At 46.6% G+C, this 22,672-nt stretch overlaps 1 protein-coding gene and 1 long non-coding RNA gene across 6 annotated transcripts in view; one reads left to right on the plus strand and one right to left on the minus strand.

Annotated features, from left to right (window-relative positions):
* HNF1B (HNF1 homeobox B) overlaps positions 1-15,261 on the minus strand; it is a 49,222-nt gene extending 33,961 nt beyond the window's left edge. Inside the window, exons 1-4 of one of the 5 annotated variants that reach the window (XM_039885925.1) lie at positions 14,695-15,261; positions 9,926-10,125; positions 4,770-4,956; positions 3,102-3,337 (exon numbers count right to left, since the gene is read on the minus strand). In XM_039885925.1, coding sequence (XP_039741859.1) covers positions 3,102-3,337; positions 4,770-4,956; positions 9,926-10,125; positions 14,695-15,038 — 967 coding nt within the window. In that variant the 5' untranslated portion in view covers positions 15,039-15,261. Of the gene's footprint in view, positions 1-3,101; positions 3,338-4,769; positions 5,035-9,925; positions 10,126-14,694 lie in introns of all 5 variants that reach the window. The other 4 variants (XM_039885921.1, XM_039885923.1, XM_039885922.1 and 1 more) reach the window with 4 other exon arrangements.
* Positions 15,262-15,296: 35 nt separating this feature from the next.
* On the plus strand, positions 15,297-19,541 carry LOC120620871 (uncharacterized). Its single transcript, XR_005658011.1, has 2 exons — positions 15,297-15,560; positions 16,172-19,541. It is a non-coding gene; the product is annotated as an uncharacterized LOC120620871 (long non-coding RNA).
* The last annotated feature ends 3,131 nt before the right edge of the window (positions 19,542-22,672 follow it).

The following is a 22,672-nucleotide window of genomic DNA, read 5'->3' on the forward strand; positions in this document are numbered from 1 at the left end:
TGACAACCCTGGGCTGCATGCTGATGTGTGATTGTAAAGCCGGGAGGGGCAATGCTGAAAACAGCTGATTCTGCTGACAGTGTGTTTGTAGGGCACCTTGTAACCAATCAGCCGCTGACAGAGGCAAAGTGCTCCTCCTGCCACTCCTATTGTGCAGGACATTCCAGGACCAGGGTCACACTGTGGTCATCGTGGGCAAGTGGGCCACAAGGCACTAAGCGTGGCTGGGAGGGAAGGGGCACCGTTAGCACAGGGATGCTCTCCTCTCCAGAAAGAGTCTTCTAGGGAAAGATTTGTCTCTAAGGTGCCTCCAGTCCTCCAGGCTCAGAGACTGGTGTTTGGGGGATGGGGGTTTCGGGGCACAGGGATTGGGGCCTTGTCTCCCCAGCTCAGCATTAGAGGTTCCTATGCTGACTCGGATGTTGGTTTCCCCTCAGCCACCACAGAACTCTTCTTGTATTCTGCATCCAGTTACATTTTAGGCCAGGTTAGAGACCAAGAGATCTTACCTTGGTCACGGGACCATGATGGGAAGTGTACCACGAGGCTCTGCAAACCAAGGCTCTGCTGAGCACTGGGTGCCAGCCTGCTGTCTGCCTAGCCCTAGGTGCATTCCCTAGGAGCCCTGTCACAGCTCATGTGCCTCCCGCCCTGGCAGCCTGAAAGGGGGACACAGGCACAAATGCCAGCACCCTACAACCCAGGTACCAGTCCAGCGGCCTCCTATGCTTCCAGTCCCAGTGCCAGGACACAACTCACTGCCTCTTAGGAATAAGGCCCTGGTATGTGAAATTTAAAAGGAAATAGCTTTCTGCTGCCTGTCTTTTTTCCACTGCCATTTGTTTAGTCCTCTGTAATAATAAGAATAATGAAAATGATAGTAGTTATGGTTTATTGGGAAAGACAGTGTTTACACATTCTCTCATTTAATCCTCATATAGACTCTAGGAGGTAGGTACTATTTCTCCATTTTACAGACAGGAAATTCAGACTCAGAGAAGTTATGTGAATTGGCCACGCTATAGTTATGAGAATTAACTCAGTCCAGAGAACCCAGTTCCTTGGTATGGACCAGGACTAGCTTGATAACTCCTGAGTGAAAATTAACGTAGAGAGAAAAGCAGCCACTGAAAACATACAGTGTCCCACAAACACGGCTCCATAAACAGCAGACTGTCCCTAGAAAAACGCACGAAGCTCCCAAAGATCACCTCAATCCCCAGCTGGTTCTATGGACTCCACGCAACTACATAATAAGCTCACAAGGGCTGATGCATGTGTGCCTTAGTCATCACAAGCACCATGTTGGGACTTGGTACATACTCATTGTGTACCTGTGCTGTGGACAGTATGGCATGGGAACCAACAGCCCCGAGTTCTAGTCCCTGTGCTGCCCATTGCTCTGTTACTTTGGAGGGTCACTACCTCTTTCTGGGCCTCAGTTTCCTTCTTCAAAGTCCCTCCCAGTTTTAACAGCCCATGATTTTTTAAAATGCCAAGACTTCTGGGGGTCCCAGAGAATCTGCTTCTAGTGGGATGTGCCTTCTCAGACCGATCAGAGGGGTCTCTGAACTGCCCGGTTTCCAGGACCTGATGTGGTCCCTCCAGCCTCCTTTCAGAACACAGAAGGCCTAAGCTAACGACCCTGTGGTGACCTCACCACAACCCCAGCTTGTCAGAAAGCTGCTGGGCCTTTGTTTGGCTTGCAGGCTCCCTGACTTTGGTGTGGAGATCACAAGTCCCAGCACAATAGCCATTGTCTTTTCAATAATGCCCCTTGCCCCAGCCACGCCCCCCCGCAGCTCCCAGATCCAGCTCCATGGATCACTGCGGGTGGCAAGTAAGTGCTCCAGTCCTGCTCAGTGCCGGCCACAAGCCGTTTGCCACTGCCCTCTGAACCCTCCTTTTAATATCCATAAAGGGGCTAAGTTTCTCTGCAGTCAGGCCAGTTTTGGTCTAGGGGATTCTGTGCCTCTTAAGCGCAACCAAAATTGCTCCCCAGGTGGCTGAGCCCTTCCCTTCTGTGGAAGCAGGATGCAGAGAAGCTCCGAGCCCTGGCCCAGGCTTCATGCTGGACAGTTGCAGGCTCCCAGAGACCCTTGAAGAGGTCATGCTATGGGAGGGCATAGTGGAGCAAATGCTTGGATATCGCCCAGCTGGTGGTTCTGAACCTGTCCCCTGCAACACTTAAGTCAGCTCCAGATCTCAGGCCTTTCCCAGCAGAAGGGCAACCAGCAGGCAAAGAGGGGGACAGGTTTCACAACCACCCACTTCCGCAAGCCCTTCCCAAGAGCAGGCAGGACCATGGCACCCTTTGTCTACACAGTCACCAAACCGGCCTAAATAAGCACACCCATTCTGGGAAGCCAGCTTTCCTGGAAGAACTAAGCCCCAAGGGGAGAAATGCTCACCCCGGCCTATGCCTGATGCAGCGCTCAGCACACAGGGGTACTTTCCTACAACGAAGATGTGGGACTCCATCCTGACAAGCCCTCCCTCCTGCCACACACACACAGCAGATACATCCTAATCCAGGCCAGGGCCAGGCACACAGAAGCACACAAAAGGTACTCAATCCATTTTGGCCAACTTATTACTGCACAGATTTTAAGTGACTGACTCTGCCCTAACTCTGGCAGAGTGCAGAAGCCAACAAGCAGAGGATGCCCATAGAGTAGCCCTTCCCCAGAGGTCCCTAGGCTCCTCCTGTTGGAGCTGGACAGAGCCCTGAGGTGGAATGTGGACGGGGTTGAAGAAGGCCACCCTTCTGCCTGCAGTTTGGACCTGGCACACCAACAAGGCAGCTTTCTCAGTCTAATCTGATGGTAGCACTGACCCACTGAGTCAGCAGCCACAGAGGGTGAAGAAAGGGGACTAGAGAAGAATGGAGCGAAGGGCTTCCTGGAGGCTGAGAGAGGGCTCAGAGGAACCCCGGCCACAGTCACACACTATTTTCACAGAACATTCTGGCCGCAAGAGGGGACAGGCCCTTGGACCATCCCAAAGCATTTCCTCCTATGGAAAATCTTGAGCCAGATGAGACCCTTGGGAGAAGCAGGCTGGTTAGGTGGCCGGGGCAGTGGGGCCTGGGGCCTGCTTACCTGACAGCTTGTTTGGAGGAGAAGCGCTGGGCTGGTGGTGGGGGGAGCCGTGGGAGAGCAAGGGGTTCAGGCTGTGTGTCTGGTTGGAGCCGTAGGCATCCATGGCCAGCTTCTGCCGGAATGCTTCCTCTTTCCTGCGGTTTGCAAACCAGTTGTAGACACGGACCTCAGTGACCAGGTTGGAGCCCAGGCCGTGGGCTTTGGAGGGGGAGACCCCTCGCTGCAAACATTCTGCCCTGAAAATGGACAGAGGGGAGATGGTGAGTGAGGGCAGGCAGGAGGTGGATGGCTGTGCTTGGTCCCAAACACATAATCACAGTAGTCTTGGATAGGAGTACAAAGAGGCCCAGGAGAGAGCAGGAGCCTGGGGGAAAGCCTGTCTAGAGAAAAGGTAGTTCTCTGATGAGATGGCTAGAGTGGGGCCGAACACAGGTACTAAGCAAGCTCTGCTGCCTAGAAATCAGGGACTTAGCCTCCGATGTGGCTCCCGCGAGAAGAGAGCAAGCTGGGGACAGGAAATTCAGGGGGAAGGTCCAGACTGGGCTTCCTGACATCTCCTTATGTTGCTACTCTTCCATTGTACCAAAGGCAACGTCCTTTGCAGGCTGTCCGAGTAGAGTCCCTTCATGGCACTCTAAAAAACTTCTGACCTTTTGGGGTTTAGACACCCCAAAAGGATGTCAGGGAAGACAGATCCATTACTTGCATGGCAGGTATTTCCCCCAGAGGGCAGGCTGAGTGAGGCATGAAGGAGGGTATGCAGAGATGGTTGGTCTCCAGTTTTATCATTGCTGATGAATTCCCAGTTCCAGGTGTGAGAGAGATTCTTAGACAACACTGGATATTGGCAGGGGGACAGAGCACAGCTGATCGCTTTGACTCCCCACTTTCTGGCCTGATCTCACTGCCACATCCTTCCACTGCCAGAGCCAGCCCAGCCCAGAGACAGAGAGAGAGCCCACAGGTCTTGGCCAGAACAAAGAGCAGATTTTTTAGAAAGTCACTGTTGGAGTCAGGGAGGATGAGGCAGGAATGAAGCAAAAAGAGATCTCAAAGACTTCTAATAGTTTTCTTTGAAATTACATGTAATTGTTAAGATACAAAAAGAACTCTAATCAGTGTGGGCAGAGTAGACTGAACAGATCTAACCAATTCTTGCTCTCCTGCCAAATTTCCTTTTGGACCAATGGCTGTACAACAATTGGTAGAGGCCAGAGCCAGTCTGTGGCTAAGAGATAGTTTTTCCCTGGTTTATATGCAGTCAAACACATGATTCTCATTTTGCTGGCATCATATTTTAGATCAGCCCTCTCCAGAGTATCTTCCCTGGAATAATAGTTCATAGGGGTATTCCCTGAAAAAAAAAAAAGATTTCATGGTCAACAATCAATTCAACAAAGCTAAGTGGGTTTCTCGACTGCAGAACTCCTCAGAGCCTCTAATATATTAATGTATGTCATGACTCTCTAAGAGGAAGTATGCATATGACGTTCCTCAAATCTATTTATTAACGACTTGAAATTAGGATTCCGTGGAACACACTTTGGGAAGCCCTGATTTAGCCACACTTATCTGGATAACCAGTGTCTCTATATCCCAGGACTGAGGGGATGGATATTTGGTCCATGTGCTTGCCAGCCTGCTCGGGTGAGCTTCTTGTGGTGTTACCTGTTGCATTCCTCCACTAAGGCCTCCCTCTCTTCCTTGCTGGGGTTCTTTTGCCGGTCGTAGGCCTGGTACAAGATTTGCTGGGATGCGGGCCCCCATTTGAACCGGTTGCGACGCATCTTCTTGTTGGCGGGCTCAGAGCAGGCGTCATCGGACTGCCCAGGCCCCTGGCTCTGTTGACTGAACTCTGGAAAGAGAAACAGCAGCTGATCCTGACTGCTTTTGTCTGTCATATTTCCAGAACTCTGGACTGTCTGGTTGAATTCTGAAAAGAGAAAGGAGTAGATTTGATAGCGTCTGTAGCCTTCACTTGGCAGACAGATAGACAGACGAACAAAAACACTTTTATTCCTCTCCCTTAAGCTTTGTGATCTGCTGTTATTGTATATGAGGATGCAGAGGGAAGGCTCACGACAGGCCCCTCACTGCCCACCTCAGTTCACTCCACAAAGCCACCCCTTTCCTTCCTTTGAAGGAGCTCCAATGTTGCCAACCATTGTTTTAAGAGCAATTTATTCCCCCTGCCATTTCCTTCAATGGCCTCAAACATGAAGCAATACTCTGTATTGAACTCTTGTATTTTTTCAAGGGGATGAAATCAACCAAGTCTCAGGTCTAGGAGGAAAGTACTCAAAGGTACAATTTGTAGTTAGACAAAATATTCAGAGACTGAAAGTAGCTCTCCCCACCCCTCCTCTCTCCTCATGTGTACTAAGAATCTACATTATAATGTTATACTCTTAGAAAAACCCAAAACCCAAAAAACTTTTTGACCACAGCTTTGAAATAAATATAACTGGAGTTTTATATTGGAAAGAGTAGAAGCTCTTCAGATCTAGATAATTTCAAAGGCAATGGGGTGTGTGTGTGTGTGTGTGTCCAGGAATCCCTTTATGAGGGAAAGGCCTTACAGACACACCCACACAAGCTGAAGATGGCAGACACAGGACTTTTCTAGGAATGACGTTTAATGAGTTGGAGAAAGATAAATGCAGAAGGAATGATGCTCCCTGTCTGTCCCTTCCCGGGACCTGGGCATATCATGATCCTCAATACATTTTGGCTGAATGAATGAAAAAAGACAGCAGCTTGCCCAGTGGTGATGCCCTAGCCTATATGGTTTAAGAATGATTTGATATTTGCTTATGGAGGAAGAGAGCTTTGTTGTTCTCTTCCTCACAGCTGCACGAAGCAGGGTTCATCGGGGTGATTGATTCCATTTTACAGATGAATAAGCATAGAGGCCAAGCACCCTGCTGAGCAAGGACACGTAACAGATCAATTTCTTAACTGCTGGTCCCCATGTTCTGGACCTTAATGTTTTTCTTTCTTGGTTCCTGAAGTCACTCCCACATGTGTGAGAGATGACTGGAACCAAAATCCTCAAGGTTCAAAGTCAGGGCACTACTTAATGCTTGAATCCCCTCTACCACATCCTGCCATGTGGTCCTCCAATCTATATATCCCCAGCAATGGGGAACTTACTATCATTCAGAGGATTCATTTCCATTTTGGTCCATCACAGGAGCAGTGGGCCACCTGGACTTAGGACCCCAGCTGCAGGTGGTATTGGGGTCTGTTTAATCAGTTGCTGACTGGCCAAGTCAATGAGCGGTCTCCCTGGTTGATGAACTGAACATGTCACTGGGGCCTTTGTTTTGGGTCCTATCCATTTTAGATGATTCTCAAGCCACTTAGGGCTCTGTTTTCACTGGTTCCCAAAACTCCTTTAGATTGTGGGAGAGTCTGTGCCAAGTTTACGGTCAGGAAGTCACTGATTCAACAGGATAATGTAGGGCCCCAGTCAAGTACTTCAATCCCCAGTCTCTCAGCTTCCCCATCTGCAGAATAGGACTGGATGTAAACCCAAGGGGTCCTAAATATCTTTAGAACATCTACCACTAGTCAGGATGATGATGATGACTCAAATTCCTATGGAGGTTATGCTTTTCAAAATGCTTTCACATCTTCTATAATATTGGGTCTTCACAGCAGGCATCTAAGTGCAGTTACTTTAGAGACAATCAGAGGAATAGAGAGAAGTTCCCTACTCCAGCAGTCTCCAACTTTTTGGCACCAGGAATCGGTACTCCTATGAGACTCTAAATCCTGATAATCTGAGGTAGAGTTGAGGGAGTGATGTTAGCACTGGGGAGTGGCTGCAAATACAGATGAAGCTTTGCTTGCTCCCCAGCTGCTCACCTCCTGCTGTGTAGCCCAGTTCCTGACAGGCCACAGACAGGTACCGGTCTTCAGCCTGGGGGTTGGGGAACCCTGCCCTACTCAGTGGGGGTCTGCCTCAGTGTCTTCTCTCCTCCCTGTGGACCTGAGGAATCACCATGAATAACAGCCAAAGCCAATATGGATAAGCCCAAGGACCCAGGATCAATTCGAGGTTCTCAATGTGAACAGATATAATAAGAATTAACATTTATTGAACCATTTCTATAGAGGCCAAGTCCTCTAAATGTGTCCCTTCATCTATTTCTCACATCCTTGCCATGCAACAAGTATTGCTATCTCCATTTTATAGATGAAGGAATTGAGGTTCAGACTGGTTAAGTGACTTGTTCAAAGTCACAAGGATGTGGGGCAGAAGCCATGATGTGAACCCAGCCTGGAGACCCTAAGGCTCCTAACCAGCAGCCTTTGTATCACCTCTTGCCAAAAAACAAACAAAACCATGCAAATAACACACCTGTAAAACCTTCAAGTCTGACTTAGGTGGAAGTAAAACTGACTCCTAAAGTTTCGTCTGTGGTGGGTGTGAAACACATTCACAACCACCCATACTGTGGGGGGCTGCCTATCTGTCCACTGCCCTTTGAGGAGGCAGCAGCCTGCATGGCGTGCAGAACCTAGAGCATGCCAGAAACATCCAGGCTCTACCCACCTCAGGGCCTTGGCCCTTGTCCCTCAGTTTTTGAAGAACTAGACTTCCCATGTCCTCCAGCCACCACCAACTCTCTTCTCCTTCTTTCCAGATTAATGAGAGTGGAAGTGAGGGCAGGAAGAGAAAGAAAATGTTCACCACCCATAAAAATTAACTTGGAGAAGTTGGGTTCAGTAGCCTTTTTACAGCCTCAGAAGTTGACTTGAACAAGAAGATTCTATGTATGTAGATGAGCCCATGAATATTACCATTTATTATTTTTTTTAAGAAAATTTGTAATCACATAACACCTTTTTAAAATTCTCCCCCCTCTTTCTCTTTCCTCCTACCCCATTCACTTGTGTCCCTCTTTTATTTATCTCACCTTCTAATTTTTACCCCATGATGGTATGTGTTACAGTCATCTGTCAGACTTTGGTTCAAATGTCACCTCCTCTAGGAAGCCTTTCATGATGTCTCCGGGCAGTTTAGCAATTCCTCTGCTGCCCCTTGTATATACCTTTACAGAAGCTTTAGAAAGCATTTGGCCTTATCTATTCACACATTTCATCCCTCCATTAGGTTGTGAGACTCTGGGCTGTGTATCCCACAGCCCAGCACAGTGCTTGGCACCTAATAGCTGCTCATATAATATTTACAGAATGAAGAAATGTTTCTTAAGCTTTATGTCTCATGTGATTTTTGAGTAATGATAAAAATAACAACTAAAAAACCCCTTGCAGAGACTATAGCATAAGTTATTTTATTAAATGTCCTTTCTCAAGGATCTTGAGAAATTATCTGGGCTTCCTGTCTTTTTAGAAGCTCCCATTTGGTCTTTCCTACTTCCGTCTCCTTTCTGAGGGAACTGCCATTGAACACAGAGAGGCAACTCAAACTAAAAATGTCAAATGGGCCTTGGATTAGTGAAGGCAGGTTCCAAGGGTTCTCTGGCCTTTGGAGACTGTGACTCCTGATAATGGACTTTTCAGGAATTACAGAGAGTTGCTTCACGTCAGAAACACAAATTCTTGCAGACCTAGTCACCCCAGATGGTGGATCAACCCAGAGACTCCTACCCTATGCAGCAAAGAGCTCTTACTTTGCTTCTTCTAATCTATCCATTTCAATGCTTCCAACAAAAGAGAGAATGACCACAACATGAGATGAATGACTAAAAAAAAATCTTTCCTTCCACCATGAAAGCCTTTCCAGCCCATATACATTGAGACAATAAATACTGAAACAATCACTTCAGAGCAGTGTGTGATAGAAAACAAAAATAATTTTTTAAAAGTGACCATCTAGTGAGAGGGGAAAAAAACCCACTTCAGAAAGTGATGGAAACTAATTTTCTTGGCAAAGACAGAAAAGTCCATAGCCCAGAGGACAGTGTGCTGAAGAGTGAAAACTCATACAAAATTTTCCTAGGAAAAGGATCAAAATAATTAAAGTATAATGTAAAGGTATGCTTTCCTAAAATAAAAACAGTATGTCATTTCCTACTCTTGTCATTCAAATGAAGTTCAAACTTCCCTAGATTTCAAAACAAAAGTCTCTCGATATTATTAAGTGGAAGCGATTTGGGACAGAAAGGAAATCTGGGAATGGGAATGACCAGAATTGATTGGTCAGAGTTCCAAAGGCAGACACTTTTACTGTATCCTGCCTTAGCCAGAAGCGGCTTCTTCAGCTGATGTCCCCAAACTCTACCACCTTTGGTAAATGTGAGTAAGTGCTTTAAATTTCTTCAGAACTCAGTCACCACCCCCTCCCCAAAATAATAGGGTCAGGTTTTAAATATATCTATATATATATACAAATGTCCTATTTTTTAAAAAAATAATCCTCCCCCCCCCCAAGAGGGGAGGAAAATAACAGTAATAGTGATCAATATTATTGTTTACTATAAAATATCTTCCTTGGCAACTCTAATCTGTGGTCATGTATCAAGGGGACCTGTTTGGCTTACTTTGGGAACAATATTCCACTGCTACACATTCAGTTTCAAAGAGAAAGATGTTGGAAGCAGGGACCATCGTGCACACTGAAGGACTTGTCAGAACACCTGGCTGGGTAGTAAGGGACTGTGTAAGAAGAAAATGATATAAGCCAATTCATCGTACAGCAACTATGAAGGCCAAATCTAACTGCCAGCTTCCTTATATTTGCCAAGTGCCATGCAGACCTTCTTGGAGAAGGGGAAACTGAGGCATCCCACAGGGGTTAGAGTTAGGGCAAAGGTCACTCCAGGTTGAGGCAGAGGCAAAATTAAAACACTTACGTCTGAGGATCTCCCGTTGCTTTCGGACGTACCAGGTATACAGGGCGGCACGCTTCTGGGTCTTCATAGGGGTGCCCTTGTTGAGATGCTGGGAGAGGTGTGACTGGTTCAGACCCGTGACATCGACTACCTCCCTCTGGGGGATGTTGTGTTGCTGCATGTAGCCTTTGATCATTTTGGCAGCCCTCCAAGGATCCTCACTAGACATATAAGTAAACGGTTAGGATGCTGGTTGAAGACGTCTGGGGAGATATATTCTCTAAGTGTTTTACCTAAACTCTGTGAAAAACTCTGATCTTCACTTATGTCTCCACCTGTCCAAACTACATCCTTGGGAGAGATGTGAGGCCAAAATAGAACCTAAATAAAAGGGGAGATGAATGCTCCTAGATAGTACACTCCACTCCTTTCGTTTGAGATTAAGTGAGAAAAGATGAAGATGATTTCCTATTTTCAGGAATGGGAAAGCACTACCAGCACTGTCTCTTCTTAAGCAGAAAGAAAAGTTCCTTCATTTCCCTGGACTGAGAGAGCCTTAAATGGCAAGAGACCCACTGGAAAGTGGAGGTGCTATTAGCTTAGGGCTGGGCTGGCTGATCCAAAAATAATCGGGGTAGTAGCATCAGTTTCTAAATTCACCTAGACCTCTTTCACATTGTTTTCCTTCTGAATGCGTGTCTCAGTTTCTTGTCTTACAAAATAGGAATAAAAGATATATGTCTATCTCCTGAGACACAAAGATAACTTGTTAGCCACATGTTAAATGGTTTTCAGAATTTTAGAAGTTTTAAGAACTACAATGACATTCCTCCCTGAGACTGAAGAATCACTCCACTGAGGTGAGGCAAGTAAAGTTAAAAAAAAAAATCATCACAGCCACACCTCCAAAATAAAACCTAATGGGAGTGAATAATTTCAATTTCCAAATAGTAACGATTCCCAATGACTTGTTTTTCTGTATTTTTACATTTCTACTCTGATCAGGAAGAGTATCTGGAAAGTAATATACTTCTCTCAAATTTCAAGCTTGCATAAGACCTTGCTTATATTCTTCATTTCTCATAAACTAAGATGTACAAAAAGCTTCTTTAGAAGAATGTGGTAATGCCTTTGGATTTTATTTATTTAAAATGTTTTCAACTTTGACAATATTGTTTCTTATTTATTGAATAGGTGACAAAACTGAGAGATGTCATTTAAAACAAAAAAAATAAGAAAATAATGCACAGTATAGAACAAAAGTATTAAAGAAGCAGTATATCCACATATACTATTTGTTTAGTGTAGCCACATATTTAACTTAAAAAAATTATATGTTGATGTATATAATAGCTTAATAAAACATGAAAAAATGAAGGGAAAAAAGTTTCAGATGAAATAATAAAAAATAGTGTAAAACAGAGGTAAAAAGGTAAAACCAGATACAGTGTTGCAAATTAAATACCTAATTTATTTTTAAATGGTGCCTATAATGTCAAATAAAATAGTTTAATAAATCAAAAGTCTAGTAATTAAACTGAGATATTTTGTAAGCATTTGGGTAACTATTTTAGCAAATTTTTGATATTAAATTTGTGAGAATCCGGGTTTTGATAGAGATGTTTTTGAGAAATGCAAACTTTTAAGATTAATTACATATAAGTTAACGAATTTCTCAAGTATTTATAAAGAAACTTCCAAGTAATACAATATAATAAAGTAACAACAAGAACAAAAAATGAGAAAGTGCGTTACAGTTTCAAACATGGAGAATTCACCCGGAGTAAGAGAAAAATAACGTGACATTTTGGACGTACCCGTGGAAATACTAGAGATCATTTAAAAGCTTATTTGTGGCGAATATTTCCACAGATATTTCTAGGGTGGAAAAACACTTTCACCAGATACGAACAATAGCTTTTAAAGTTAGAAAAAGTATTTGGATTTTAAAAATTATTATTTAATAGATTCTTTGTTTTGTTTTGCTTACAATTTTAATTTGTGTTCATTTTGTGTGTCTAAAAAATCTAGAGAAATAATGTAGTGTTCTAAGCGCTAAGGGTTCTGTGGAAAGAGTGAATTAGTTCAACAATTGGGAAAGTTAAAAAAAGAAGAAGACCAGGAAAACCCTATAAACCACAGCAAAGCTTTTAAGACCGCATTAAAGAACTAGAGTTGCGGGTAAGATGGCGTAGTTATACCTTTACAGCTCTCTGACCCCAGAATCAACAACAGATTCACCGAGAAGAACCTGGAGACCTGGTTACTTTTGAAAACTTGAAATACAGCTCATGTTCAGGGGTCCCCGACCCCAATAAATACACGATCCCGAGAAGCGCGCGCGGCCTTTGTGCTCCGAGCGCAGGTGTCAAACGCCGGACCTGGGCGCGCGCACCGTCCGCCCAGCACGCCGCTTTCCAAACAATGCCTCTGCGGCCCACGACCAGAAACACCCTGGACCCCAGCACAGCTGGCCGCGTGTTGGTTAAGAAGCCTCAACTCCAGCTTCTTTCCAAACGCCGCCGACGCGCCAGGGTGGAGAGACCCGAGAGTGAGGCCGGCTCCACCCAGACCCAGGGACCCGGCAGCGCGCAGTCCCCGACCTTCCTTTTTCGCCTTCCTCTTCTAGGAGGTATGGAGAGCTTCCGAGCGCTCCAAAAAGTGACTTTTCCTGTTCTTTTCTTTCCGCCTTAGGGAAACTGGGTGGGCAAAAAACGGAGTGTGTGTCTGGCGCTCAGGAGCCGACTGCGCAGTGACCTGGGGACCGCTAGCAATTTCTTGAAAAATTTATAAGTCCGAGCACTCCCAAAGGTGGGGGAAGGAAGGCAGCACCCGTTTGGGAAGGGGAGAAAACCCCGGGGTCCCTCCTGCGTCCCCATCGCGGCGAGCGTCTCAGAACCCCTAGCCTCCTCGCTCGCAGCCTGGTTGGAGCCGGCGTTTTGCCGAGGGCAGAGGGCTGAGGTCCAGGACCCAGGGCCGAGCCCGGCTCTCTGCCGGCAGGGCCTGCAGGTGTTGGCGGCCCCGGGGCTGTGCCCGCACTGGGGGCTTGGCCAGAGCGCCCCGAAGTGCTCTGTGTGTGTGTGTGTGTGTGTGCGTGTGTGTGTGTGCGCGCGCGTGTGTGCGCGAGCGCGCGCGAGCTGAGAGCGGCGAGCAACCCCGCATCGGAGTTTTGATTTCCTTCCCTTACTAAGCCGCGTTTACAACTTCACCAATGAATAACCCGCCTCTCTTTTCAACCTAATCACGACTCTTTGTGTATCTTTCTGTTGATGATTTATAGAAATAAATTAATAACACCCTAACTCCACGTGCTGCAGTTTATGTTACATTTCTGCTGCGTCCAGCCCCGCGCGGGGCTGGGTACAGAGGGGCGCCCTTGGTCGCCTTGGGCTTCCCAGACCCCAGTAGAGCCTGCTCACGGGTTCTTGGGCTGACGGGCCTAGGCCCGGCGGGCCCCAAGTGGTAGGCGGCGGGAGCTCGTTAGTCCACCAGGCCCTGGTCAACCTCCAGGCCGACTGGCTCCCTGGCCGCTCCTACCGAACCCTCGCTCCTACCGAACCCTCTCACCTTCCTGCGCACAAACTCCGGCGGGCGAGAAACCGCCGCCACTCGGAGAAATGATGAGGGAAGAACGTCAAACCTACGAATTGTAACTAAGTATTTGGGGGCGGGGGCGGGGGTTAGGGCTACAAGTCCCTCCTGATTGTCTTTGCTAGAGAGTAAGCCGCCAGGTCCCCAGATGGCAAATTCAAATGCAAGGTCATATTCCACCCCAAAGTGCCACTATGGACATGCAACTGAGGCAGCCCGAGTCCGGGTCGCGACTTTGGTCCTGGCCCTGCCTTGAAACCGCGGCGCTGAAGTGTCCGAGGCCACGCGAGGGGGTTCGGTCCTAAAGCGGAGCGGCTGGGAGCGACTTGCGATCTAAGGGAACCGCTCGGCTCCTTGAATAATTAGTAACCAGCTGTCAAAGCCCTAGGCCGATCGAAGAGGCCCAGGAAACGATCCCGAACCGGGAGACAGACTGCAGGCAAGCCGCCTGAATTCCCCCGGGAAGCCAGGGTGTCAGCGGCGAGATCCGGAAACGCCCTTTCTCAGGTTGCGACCAGGTCCGCTGCGAACTGGGATTTTAGCCGCATTTGCCCCTCGCTTGTTTAGATATATGGCTAATTTTGCCCCGTGAGTGTCTATCCTGACCCTATAACATGCAAACATTTCCTTTTGCAAATCTAAACCAGTTTGGGGGATTCCGGATAATCCTGGGCCTTGCTTCGGCGCTGCAGATGGGAGTGCCCACCTGAGAATTCGCCCCCCACTCCCCCACCCCCCATCCCGGCCTCGGCTGACGCCTGTTCTTTTGCAAAGAACAGTAGGACGCTGTACCCTAGGCCTGAGTTTTACCAGGACCGGAGAGGAGGCGCCCGGGAGAAATGCGTGGCCTGGGACTTGTGCGGCCCGAGCCTCTGCTCTTGGGAAACCACTGCTGTTTCACGGAACCCACTCACACCTTCAGTTGCGCGGGCAAAGGGCTCCGCAGCCCGGCCAGGAGGGACTCTTGGGTCCCGGGCGCTGCCCTGGACAGGGGGAGATGAAGCCTCAGGGCTCAGGGCCATCCAGTTGAGGAGTTGAGAGGGGTCCAGGTGTTGGGAGAGAAGCGGAGCGCCCCCCGGGGGACTTCTGTGGTGGGGAACAGGTATGGCGAGAGACATGGGCTCTGTGTAGCTTAGGCGCAAGGCCGCTCCGCTTCTCAAGGGGCTGAGCGCGTACCTCCGACCTCGGTCCGCACCCACCTGAGCATCCGGTCAACCTCCGCCCGCTGCTCCGCCGCCTCCTCGGTGTTGAGCGCCTGCAGTTCCTTGAGGATGGGAGGGGTGTCATAATCGTCCCCGTCCTCGGAGCCCTCGTCCCCGGATAAGCGGCCCTTGGCGTGGCCGTTCGTGAGGGTATGGAAAACCGGCTTGGTCTCGGGTTCGGCCCCGCTCCCGGGGGACAGAGGCAGCGTCTCCAGCTTCACCCCGAAACTCGGGGATGGCAGTAACTCTTCCAAGGCCTGGACCAGCACCTCCTTGGTGACTCCAGAGCTCAGCAGGGCGCTCAGGAGTTCTTGCTGGAGCGACGTGAGCTTGGACACCATTTTCCAAGGACAGAAAAAGAAGGGGGTGTGTGGGTGCAAGAGAAGAAGGAAGTGGGGAGTTTCACAAGCGAACCCCAAGTCCAGGAAGCCCCCACACTTCAGCCTCCAGACACCAGTTACTCCGCGGGGTCCCGGAGTCTCCTCCGAGAAGTCAGAAAACTTCTAACTTGCCATGATCGCCACCATTAGGCCATATAAGATATGCAAATTAGCAGGGAGGGCCCGGCTTTCGGCAAGATGCAAATGGTCGTGGGGGAAACAGATGAGAGAGGGAGAGTTTGTGGGGCAGACGTGGAGAGCTGGGGACTCCGGCGGGAGCGGGGCTTGCCAGGGTCCATTGTACTCACGCTGGGGGGCTGAAGACCTTCTTGTACTGGTTCTGTTTATCAGCTAAACTTTAGCTGACCTTTGGACTTGTTAAGCAAGTAGTTTGCAGCCTAGTGTGGAAGACTCCGGGGCTTTCCCACCAGCCTCGAGTCCGGATTTAGTCTGGAGAGAAGAAACTGTGCCTCGGGGGTTCAGGTGAGAGCTGAGGAAGTTGGGGTGTTCTTGGAAGGAGATGGAAGAGAATGGGAGAGTAGAGACCCTCCGAGGTGTCCCAACAGACAGGTGGCGGGCCAGGAGAGCCAACGGAGCAGAGGAGATACTGACCTATTGGGAATGGGCGCTGAGACCTGGGGAAAAGTGGGCGGTAGGGGAGGTGTTAGGCCGGGTAAGTGCGGATTGCAGGGACCCCGTTTAGTTCTACCTGGGTTACCACTCTGCAGACCCCAGGCCCTCATCAGCCGGATCTGGCGGTTTGCATTTGTAGAAATGCCGGCTCCCAGAGCGTAGGCGAGCGGGAAGGAGGCGTAGACTAATTTACGGCCAGGGGGAGTAGCCAAAGTTGAGCTCCCGCAGCAGCCCGGCTGCCCCCAGCACCCAGCCTGGCCCGGCCGCGGGGCAACTGGACGCCTGGGCCAAGCTCTCCAGTTGAAACCCGGAATATCAAAGCGCCTCCGCTTTCGGGGCAAAACTAGAATTGCCGGGCCTCCTTTCTAGCAGTGAAAGCAAAGTTTGCCTAGTAGCTGGATGGGCAGTTGGAGCCACGTGTCCGTCCCCTCCACCTCCAATGATTTCTGGTTTATTTGCAGCTCCAGGACATAAGCGGTTCCTGGAGCCAAGGATGGCGCCCTGCAGACGTGAGGCTGCAGGTGGCAGCGGCGGTAGAAGCACAAGTTGAGAAGGTGCCCATAAAACCGCTGAGGGATAAAAGTTTTTTTCACCCGGGCCTGGGCCGGGAAGGAAGCCGGGAACTTTTCAGCACTCTATGAGTTTCACCTGCATCTCCCTGGGGCGCAAAGTGTGTGGGAAGGAGTCCCGAGGCGCACCCAGATCTACAGGCTGAACCTGACCTGCAGAAGAATAGGGGAAGGGGCTTTTTAGGATTCCCGGCTCACAGATCAAAAGCTCCTGGGGCAGAGGACACCTCTTTCCCCTCTCTAAGCCTCAGTTTCCTCATCTGTAAAATACTGATACCTACAGTACAGGGAGAGGAGCCTTGTATGCATTGAATGAGACCACCTGTGAAACCTCTTAGTGTAATAATAGCGTTCACCCTTTGCAGTATAGGAAGGCAGGAAGCCACTTCCCAGTAGTAAAATCTAGGCTCTGGAGGCTTAGATTTCTCAAAACCAGGAAGATCTGGAACTGAGTTTGGAGGGACTGGGAGATTAGAAACAAAAATTCAGAATCCACAGGGAATTTGCAAAGGCTCTTCTAAGCAAATTCTCCTACCTTTCTCACCTTTACAAGATAATTAGGAGGAAGTTGGGCTTAGTTTTGGGAAGAGGAATTTCAATGTGGGGGAAGAGGAGTCAGCAAGCTCTCAATTTGCTTGATTCAGAATCAAATCTAGATGTACTCCAGGTGTATTGATTCAAGTCAGGTCGTTAAGAAGCTAGGCCGTCTCTTTCAAATACAGAATCAGCTACAGATGTCTGGACCACCTATGCTGAGAGCCAGAAAATAGCGAGGTGGTGGTGTGCCTGGAGCCCTGGGGAAGGTTTGCACTACCTCTCTCTTTCCCTGAGAAGGGGTAATAAGTTCATGGAAATGGGAGCCCTTCCTTTCACCTTATTGTCTTCTAGTTTGTTGTGACATATGGCAGGTCCTTGCCCCTCACAGTTTAGCCCACTACGAGAACATTCTCTGCCTCCCCAGTTCCCCTGAACCAGGATAATGAAGTGCTGAGAGTAAATGTCACTGGAAAACAACCTCTTTTTTTTCTGTTTCTCACTTGCTATCATGATAGAAGCAGTCAAGTGTAATGAAGATCAGTTTCTGTGTTTAGCTGGGAAAACCCATTAAAAAACCAGCAATCACTTCCCTTTTAACGACAAAGCTTTGATTTGTAGTTCCAACTGTTGTGTGCTCAGTCTGACTCTCGAGCTTCCTTATCTCTCAAAATTCAGGTGTCAGCAAACCCATTCTTCTCTGTACCTCAAATTAACTGTGAATGTACAAGAAGTTTCACAGAGTACAGGGAAACTTCCTGTGAGTGTCCAGGTACATCTTGCAGGTGATCTATATGTATTTAGCAACTTCCTGTAATCCTGCCCAGATCTGCCTTGTATATACCACCTAGTGCAATATGGGTGCTCACCAAGTAACTGCTACTATAGATCTGTGAACAGATCCAATACCTACCCCTTCCTATGGAAATTTCAAAAGAAAAGTGTAAGCATCCCAGTAGAGAGTCCTTCAGGATATGAGTCAAAAATGCTAACTAAATGATTTATCAAATAAAACCCTTTAGTTAAACTCCCAAATAGAGGAAGCAAGAAAACAGTGGAAATACTCTTTGTCTATGCTTCACATAGGATAAAGTGGTGATGGACTGATATAGTAGCCCTATTTTAAAGATGGGGAAAATAAGACGTAGGACATTTGAAGGCGGTGTCTTGGAGCCATTGGAGCAAGTTAATTGAAGGGACGAGACTGGGGCTCAGGACTTTTGAACAGGGCTTTAGGAGGAAAGACAAAGGTTTTTAGCTTTTACTGATTTGGGAGATAAAAAGTTGAAAGCGAGGAGTCTATAAAGGAAAAGCAGAGGATTTATAGCAGAGAAGAGAGGGTAGATATTGGAATCAAACAGACCTAAATTTTGGTCTGAGATATGCTTAACCAGCTGTGTGACTTGAGCATGTTACATAATCTTTCTGACCCTCAGTTTCCTCATGTGGAAAATGAAAATAATATGCTACTATGTTTTGGGAAAGATTAAATGAGTTAGTACCCTCAGGTTCCTGGAGTGTGACAGGCTCACATGTTTAGAAAGAAGAAGCACATCATGAAAACACTTGAAAAACTGAGACAGCTGATATCTGGGCTCTTTGATTCCCAGCTTGTTTTTTTTTTAAGAGTTACTGAATTTGAAAAGACTACCTTAACTTATTCTACTCGAACAATGAATTCGCAGTTCGAATTCCAAGATTTTTTATGGGAGATGCAGTCCCTGCTGTAAGATAATTTAAAATCAATTGGCTCATCACTCTATGAAGGTTTTTCGAGGATCATCTTGGAAATTTCACAGAATGACAAACCATTCCTGGGGACCCACCTCTCCTGTAACTTTGCAGCATAAGTGATATTCCTTTTTTGCTCTTGTGCATACAACCTTCCCCCTACTTTCCATGGTTACCCTGCTTTTCTTAGAGCCAAGAGTGCCTGGCCTTCTCCATCCTCTGCTACTCCACTCTCCAAGACTTTCCCATTGATTATGGAGTCTCTGGAAGGCCTCAAAATGAAATCATCTCTAGAGAAAAACATAAATATTGCCCTATCCTAGTCTGAAGAAGACCAGGGGCCTTCTTGTTAGAGAGTAGTTTCACAGCCTGAAGAACATTCTAGACTGCAGGATTAGTAGCCTGAAGTTCTAGCTCTGGATACAACATTCCTTTCTGGATGACTCTTCACTTTCCTAAAGGCTTTGGTGAGCGCCCTCTCTGGGCCTTTGATCTTTTGAAAAATGGCCATTTGGCCTGGATGACTATTTAGCTTTCCTGTGACTTGAAAAATAAATGGTCCTAAATTACCAGGGAGTCCATTTTCAGGCCTTTGGGGCAGATGGTCCAAGAGCTCGGCCAGACCTCTATGTAGTGCTAGACATGGTACTTTTGATGAACCCATGAAGAAATACACCATAGGCAGTAAGCTCCACAGGAGCAGGAACCATCTCATGTCTTACTCTTCGATGCCTGGAGAAATGCCTGATACATAGCAGTTGCTCAATAAAATATTTGTTGACTAAATGAACAAGTGATCATCTCTAGATAATGCCATTAAGGATGATTTTTTTTTTTTTTACCTCATTTGTACTTCTGTTTTCCAAGTTGTTAGCAATAAAGTTGTAGAACACCATTCCCACCCATAAAGGAATACATACTGTGTGATTCCATTTATATGAAGCCAAAAAGAAAGAAAAACTAATCCATGGTGATATAGGTTAAAATTGAGGTTACTTTGGGAAATGTATTCATAGGGGTGGGTCAGGAGAGAGCTCTCTGGCATGCTAGAAAATTTCTATATTTTGATTAGAATGGTGGATACATCATCAGCTACACATTTAGGATCTGTATATGTTGCTGTAAGTTATAACAGTAAAAAGTAAATGAATAATTTCAAAGTACAAAATGTAAAGAGTGGAGATCACCTCCTTATTCCCTCCTAACTGCTACTGTCGATGTGTGACCTTCAAATTCTTTTCCATTTACCATGCATAGTTTATCATCATTAAAACTATAGACCTATGTATTTCAGGGGCTGGCAAACTTTTTCTATAAAGTGCCAGATAGTAATATATTAAAATATGGCTTTGGGGACCATACAGTCTTTCTCACAACTACTCAACTCTGCTAGTATAGACAATACATAAATGAATATGCGTGGCTGCATTCCAGTAAAACTATAAAACCAATTGGCTGGCTGGATTTGGCTCATGGGTCACAGTTTGTCAACCCTTGGATAAACATCTATGTAGTCAGAAATGAGTTACTTAATTTGAGTCTTTATATTATCACCATATGTAAATGGTGATAATAATGGAATTTATACCTCATAAGATTATTGGAAGAATTAAATTAGGTAACAGAGAAAATCGCCTTGTATGGGCTGGCACAAACAGCGCTTGGGTTCACAAGTGCTTTCTCGATCACACCACATGGCTCAGGGGCTCCTTTCCTTCTAAATGCACAGCTTCTGGTATAAGTTCACTGACAAACACTATCAAATGTCTGCTGTGTGTGAAGCCCTTTGCAGAAAGCTAGAAGGTAATAGCAAGCGGGTGGAAAATCCCAAGCACCAGCAGTCAGCTTCCTTTCTAGAAATCCCTTGCAGCTCTGCTTTTATTTCCCAAACATGCTGCTATCAGATGATCTCTGCCAGGGAACCTCCTAAGGGTAGAGGAGATTTCTCTCATTTTGATTCAATAATTCACATCCTTCTATTGGGTCATTTTTAGAAATAGGGTGTTCCCAGTAGTTTGTAAAAGATTAAATTAAAAACTAGTGACCTAGTATGATATTAAACTAATAAATACTACACCTGGCAGAGAGATCCTTCACTCCAGAGCAATAATCTATTCCTTCTCTACGCCCATAAAAAGTGAGATTGGCAGTGGGCCCAGCACATAAATGTTTACTGAAAACTTAATATGGGCTAGGCTATGGTGTTTAGGGAAAAAAGCAATGCCCTTTACTAAAATGTTTTGGAATCTGTTTTCAGATTAATATTCAAATAAGTTAGTGAAGTGCCCTTGCTACACTCTCTCTTTTATTCCTCCTCACAAATCTGTGAGGTAGACAGTATCATCTCCAGATTAATGATGAGGAAATGGAGGCTTTAAAGGGTAAGGATTAGCCCAAGGACCCACAAATAGTTAAGAAGTGGGACCTTGAACTACAGATTGCCCAGTCCCATGCAGAGTACTTCCCTTCTGGCTCTTCCGCATCTTCCCAGCCCTCTGCTCACCTAAACAGAGGGGAGCACATACAAACACCCTGAACAGTCTCAGCACAGAGAGAAATCTTGTCATTATGTGTGTGTGAGAGAGAGACCAAAGTCTTTCCTGTCTACGAAGATACCTGCCACATAAAGACCTATATATTTGTTCAGTGTTTTATGGTGTGCAAAGATCTTTCTCTTTTTGTTTGATCTTCAAAATAGTCCCACAAAGAAGGTAAAGTAGGCATTAGTATGCACATTTCACAGATGAAGAAACTGAGGCTCAGAGAAGAAAAATGATGCCCGGGAGATGCCAGAATCACTATCTATTGACCCAAGTCTTCTGAATCTTGACTCCACTGTTTTCTCTACAACATTGTTTGTATAATGACAACATTCTCACAGGTGCAGCCCAGGAGCAGATATAAGACCTGAGAATAAGACATGATAAGAGACCCCATTTCCACTCCCAATGTCATGCTTCTGTGATGGAAAAGCTGTAAAGGATGCCAAGAAAGGCACTGGGTCCAATCAATGAGTCAGAAACTGCTACCCGCTTGAGATTACACTGTGCCTCCCCTACCAATGTCTCCTCAACTCGCATCTTAGTTTGTAGTTATAGAGCAGGAACAAGGTGGACCCTGCCCCTGCCCTATCTGCTTGTGCCTGATCAGGAGTGCTGTCCACGACATGCACCTTGAGCATGAGGGTGACCGCTGGGCCTCATGCTAAGGGATGATATCCTTTAATGCTCTGGTGACTAGGCAAAAACCCTCTTTCCAGGCCTAGGGGTGAAGAGCTGTGCAGGGCTGCTAAGTCAATGCAGCAAACATTTATTAAGCACCCAGTATGTGCTGGGCACTGTAGTAGATGTCCAGCGCTGGTGGGATGAACAAAATTCCATTCTTGCTCTGAAATGACTTAGTTATATGGTGAAAGAGACAGACATTTACTTCTATTGGTAGATAGAATGGAGCAAGCTTTAAAATAAGCACTATGCTGATTGCTTTACAGAAAATATCTCATTTACTCCTCATAACAGTCCCATGAGACAGTATCACTATTCTTTTAGTTTTCTCAACTGATGCTCAGAGAGCTTGAGTTGCAGAAAGCCTCTTGTTGCTCCTACTGAGTTGAGATTTAAAAGCAGCTAACAGCTCTGTCTGGCTTCAAAGATTTTCTGTCCTAGCCAAGAGGCAGATGCAATAAGGGAATCAGTGTGGGGCTTGGAGTCAGGCTGATGTAGGTTCGAAATCTGTCTCTGCCACTTCCTAGGTGTGACTTTGGGCAAGGTGCCACTCTGAACCTCAGTTTCTTCTACTGTGAAAAGGAAAACAGTGTAGAATTTGGCAAGAAAGAGAATATATGTTAACCACTTGGCATAATTAATAAATAGGAGCAAATGCTAATAATAGAGGAACCAGCAAAGTTCTTGAAAGGTCAGAAGGATTTTGATAATAAGTCAGAGAGCATTTCAGGCAGAAAGACAAGCTGAGCAAAGCCTTAAAAGCCAAACCAGATTCTATAACTTATCACAAATTTGCTTTAAAATTTGTGAGCTGCAGGAACCTTTCCTGACTACTGCCGTCCCTTCTAATAATTCCCACTACCCCCGCTGTGAGGTAGAGCAATAGCCCTGGAAGGGTAGATGC

The sequence above is a fragment of the Pteropus medius genome, unplaced genomic scaffold (assembly GCF_902729225.1).
Source record: "Pteropus medius unplaced genomic scaffold, Ma_sr-lr_union100, whole genome shotgun sequence".
Classification (NCBI taxonomy): domain Eukaryota; kingdom Metazoa; phylum Chordata; class Mammalia; order Chiroptera; family Pteropodidae; genus Pteropus; species Pteropus medius.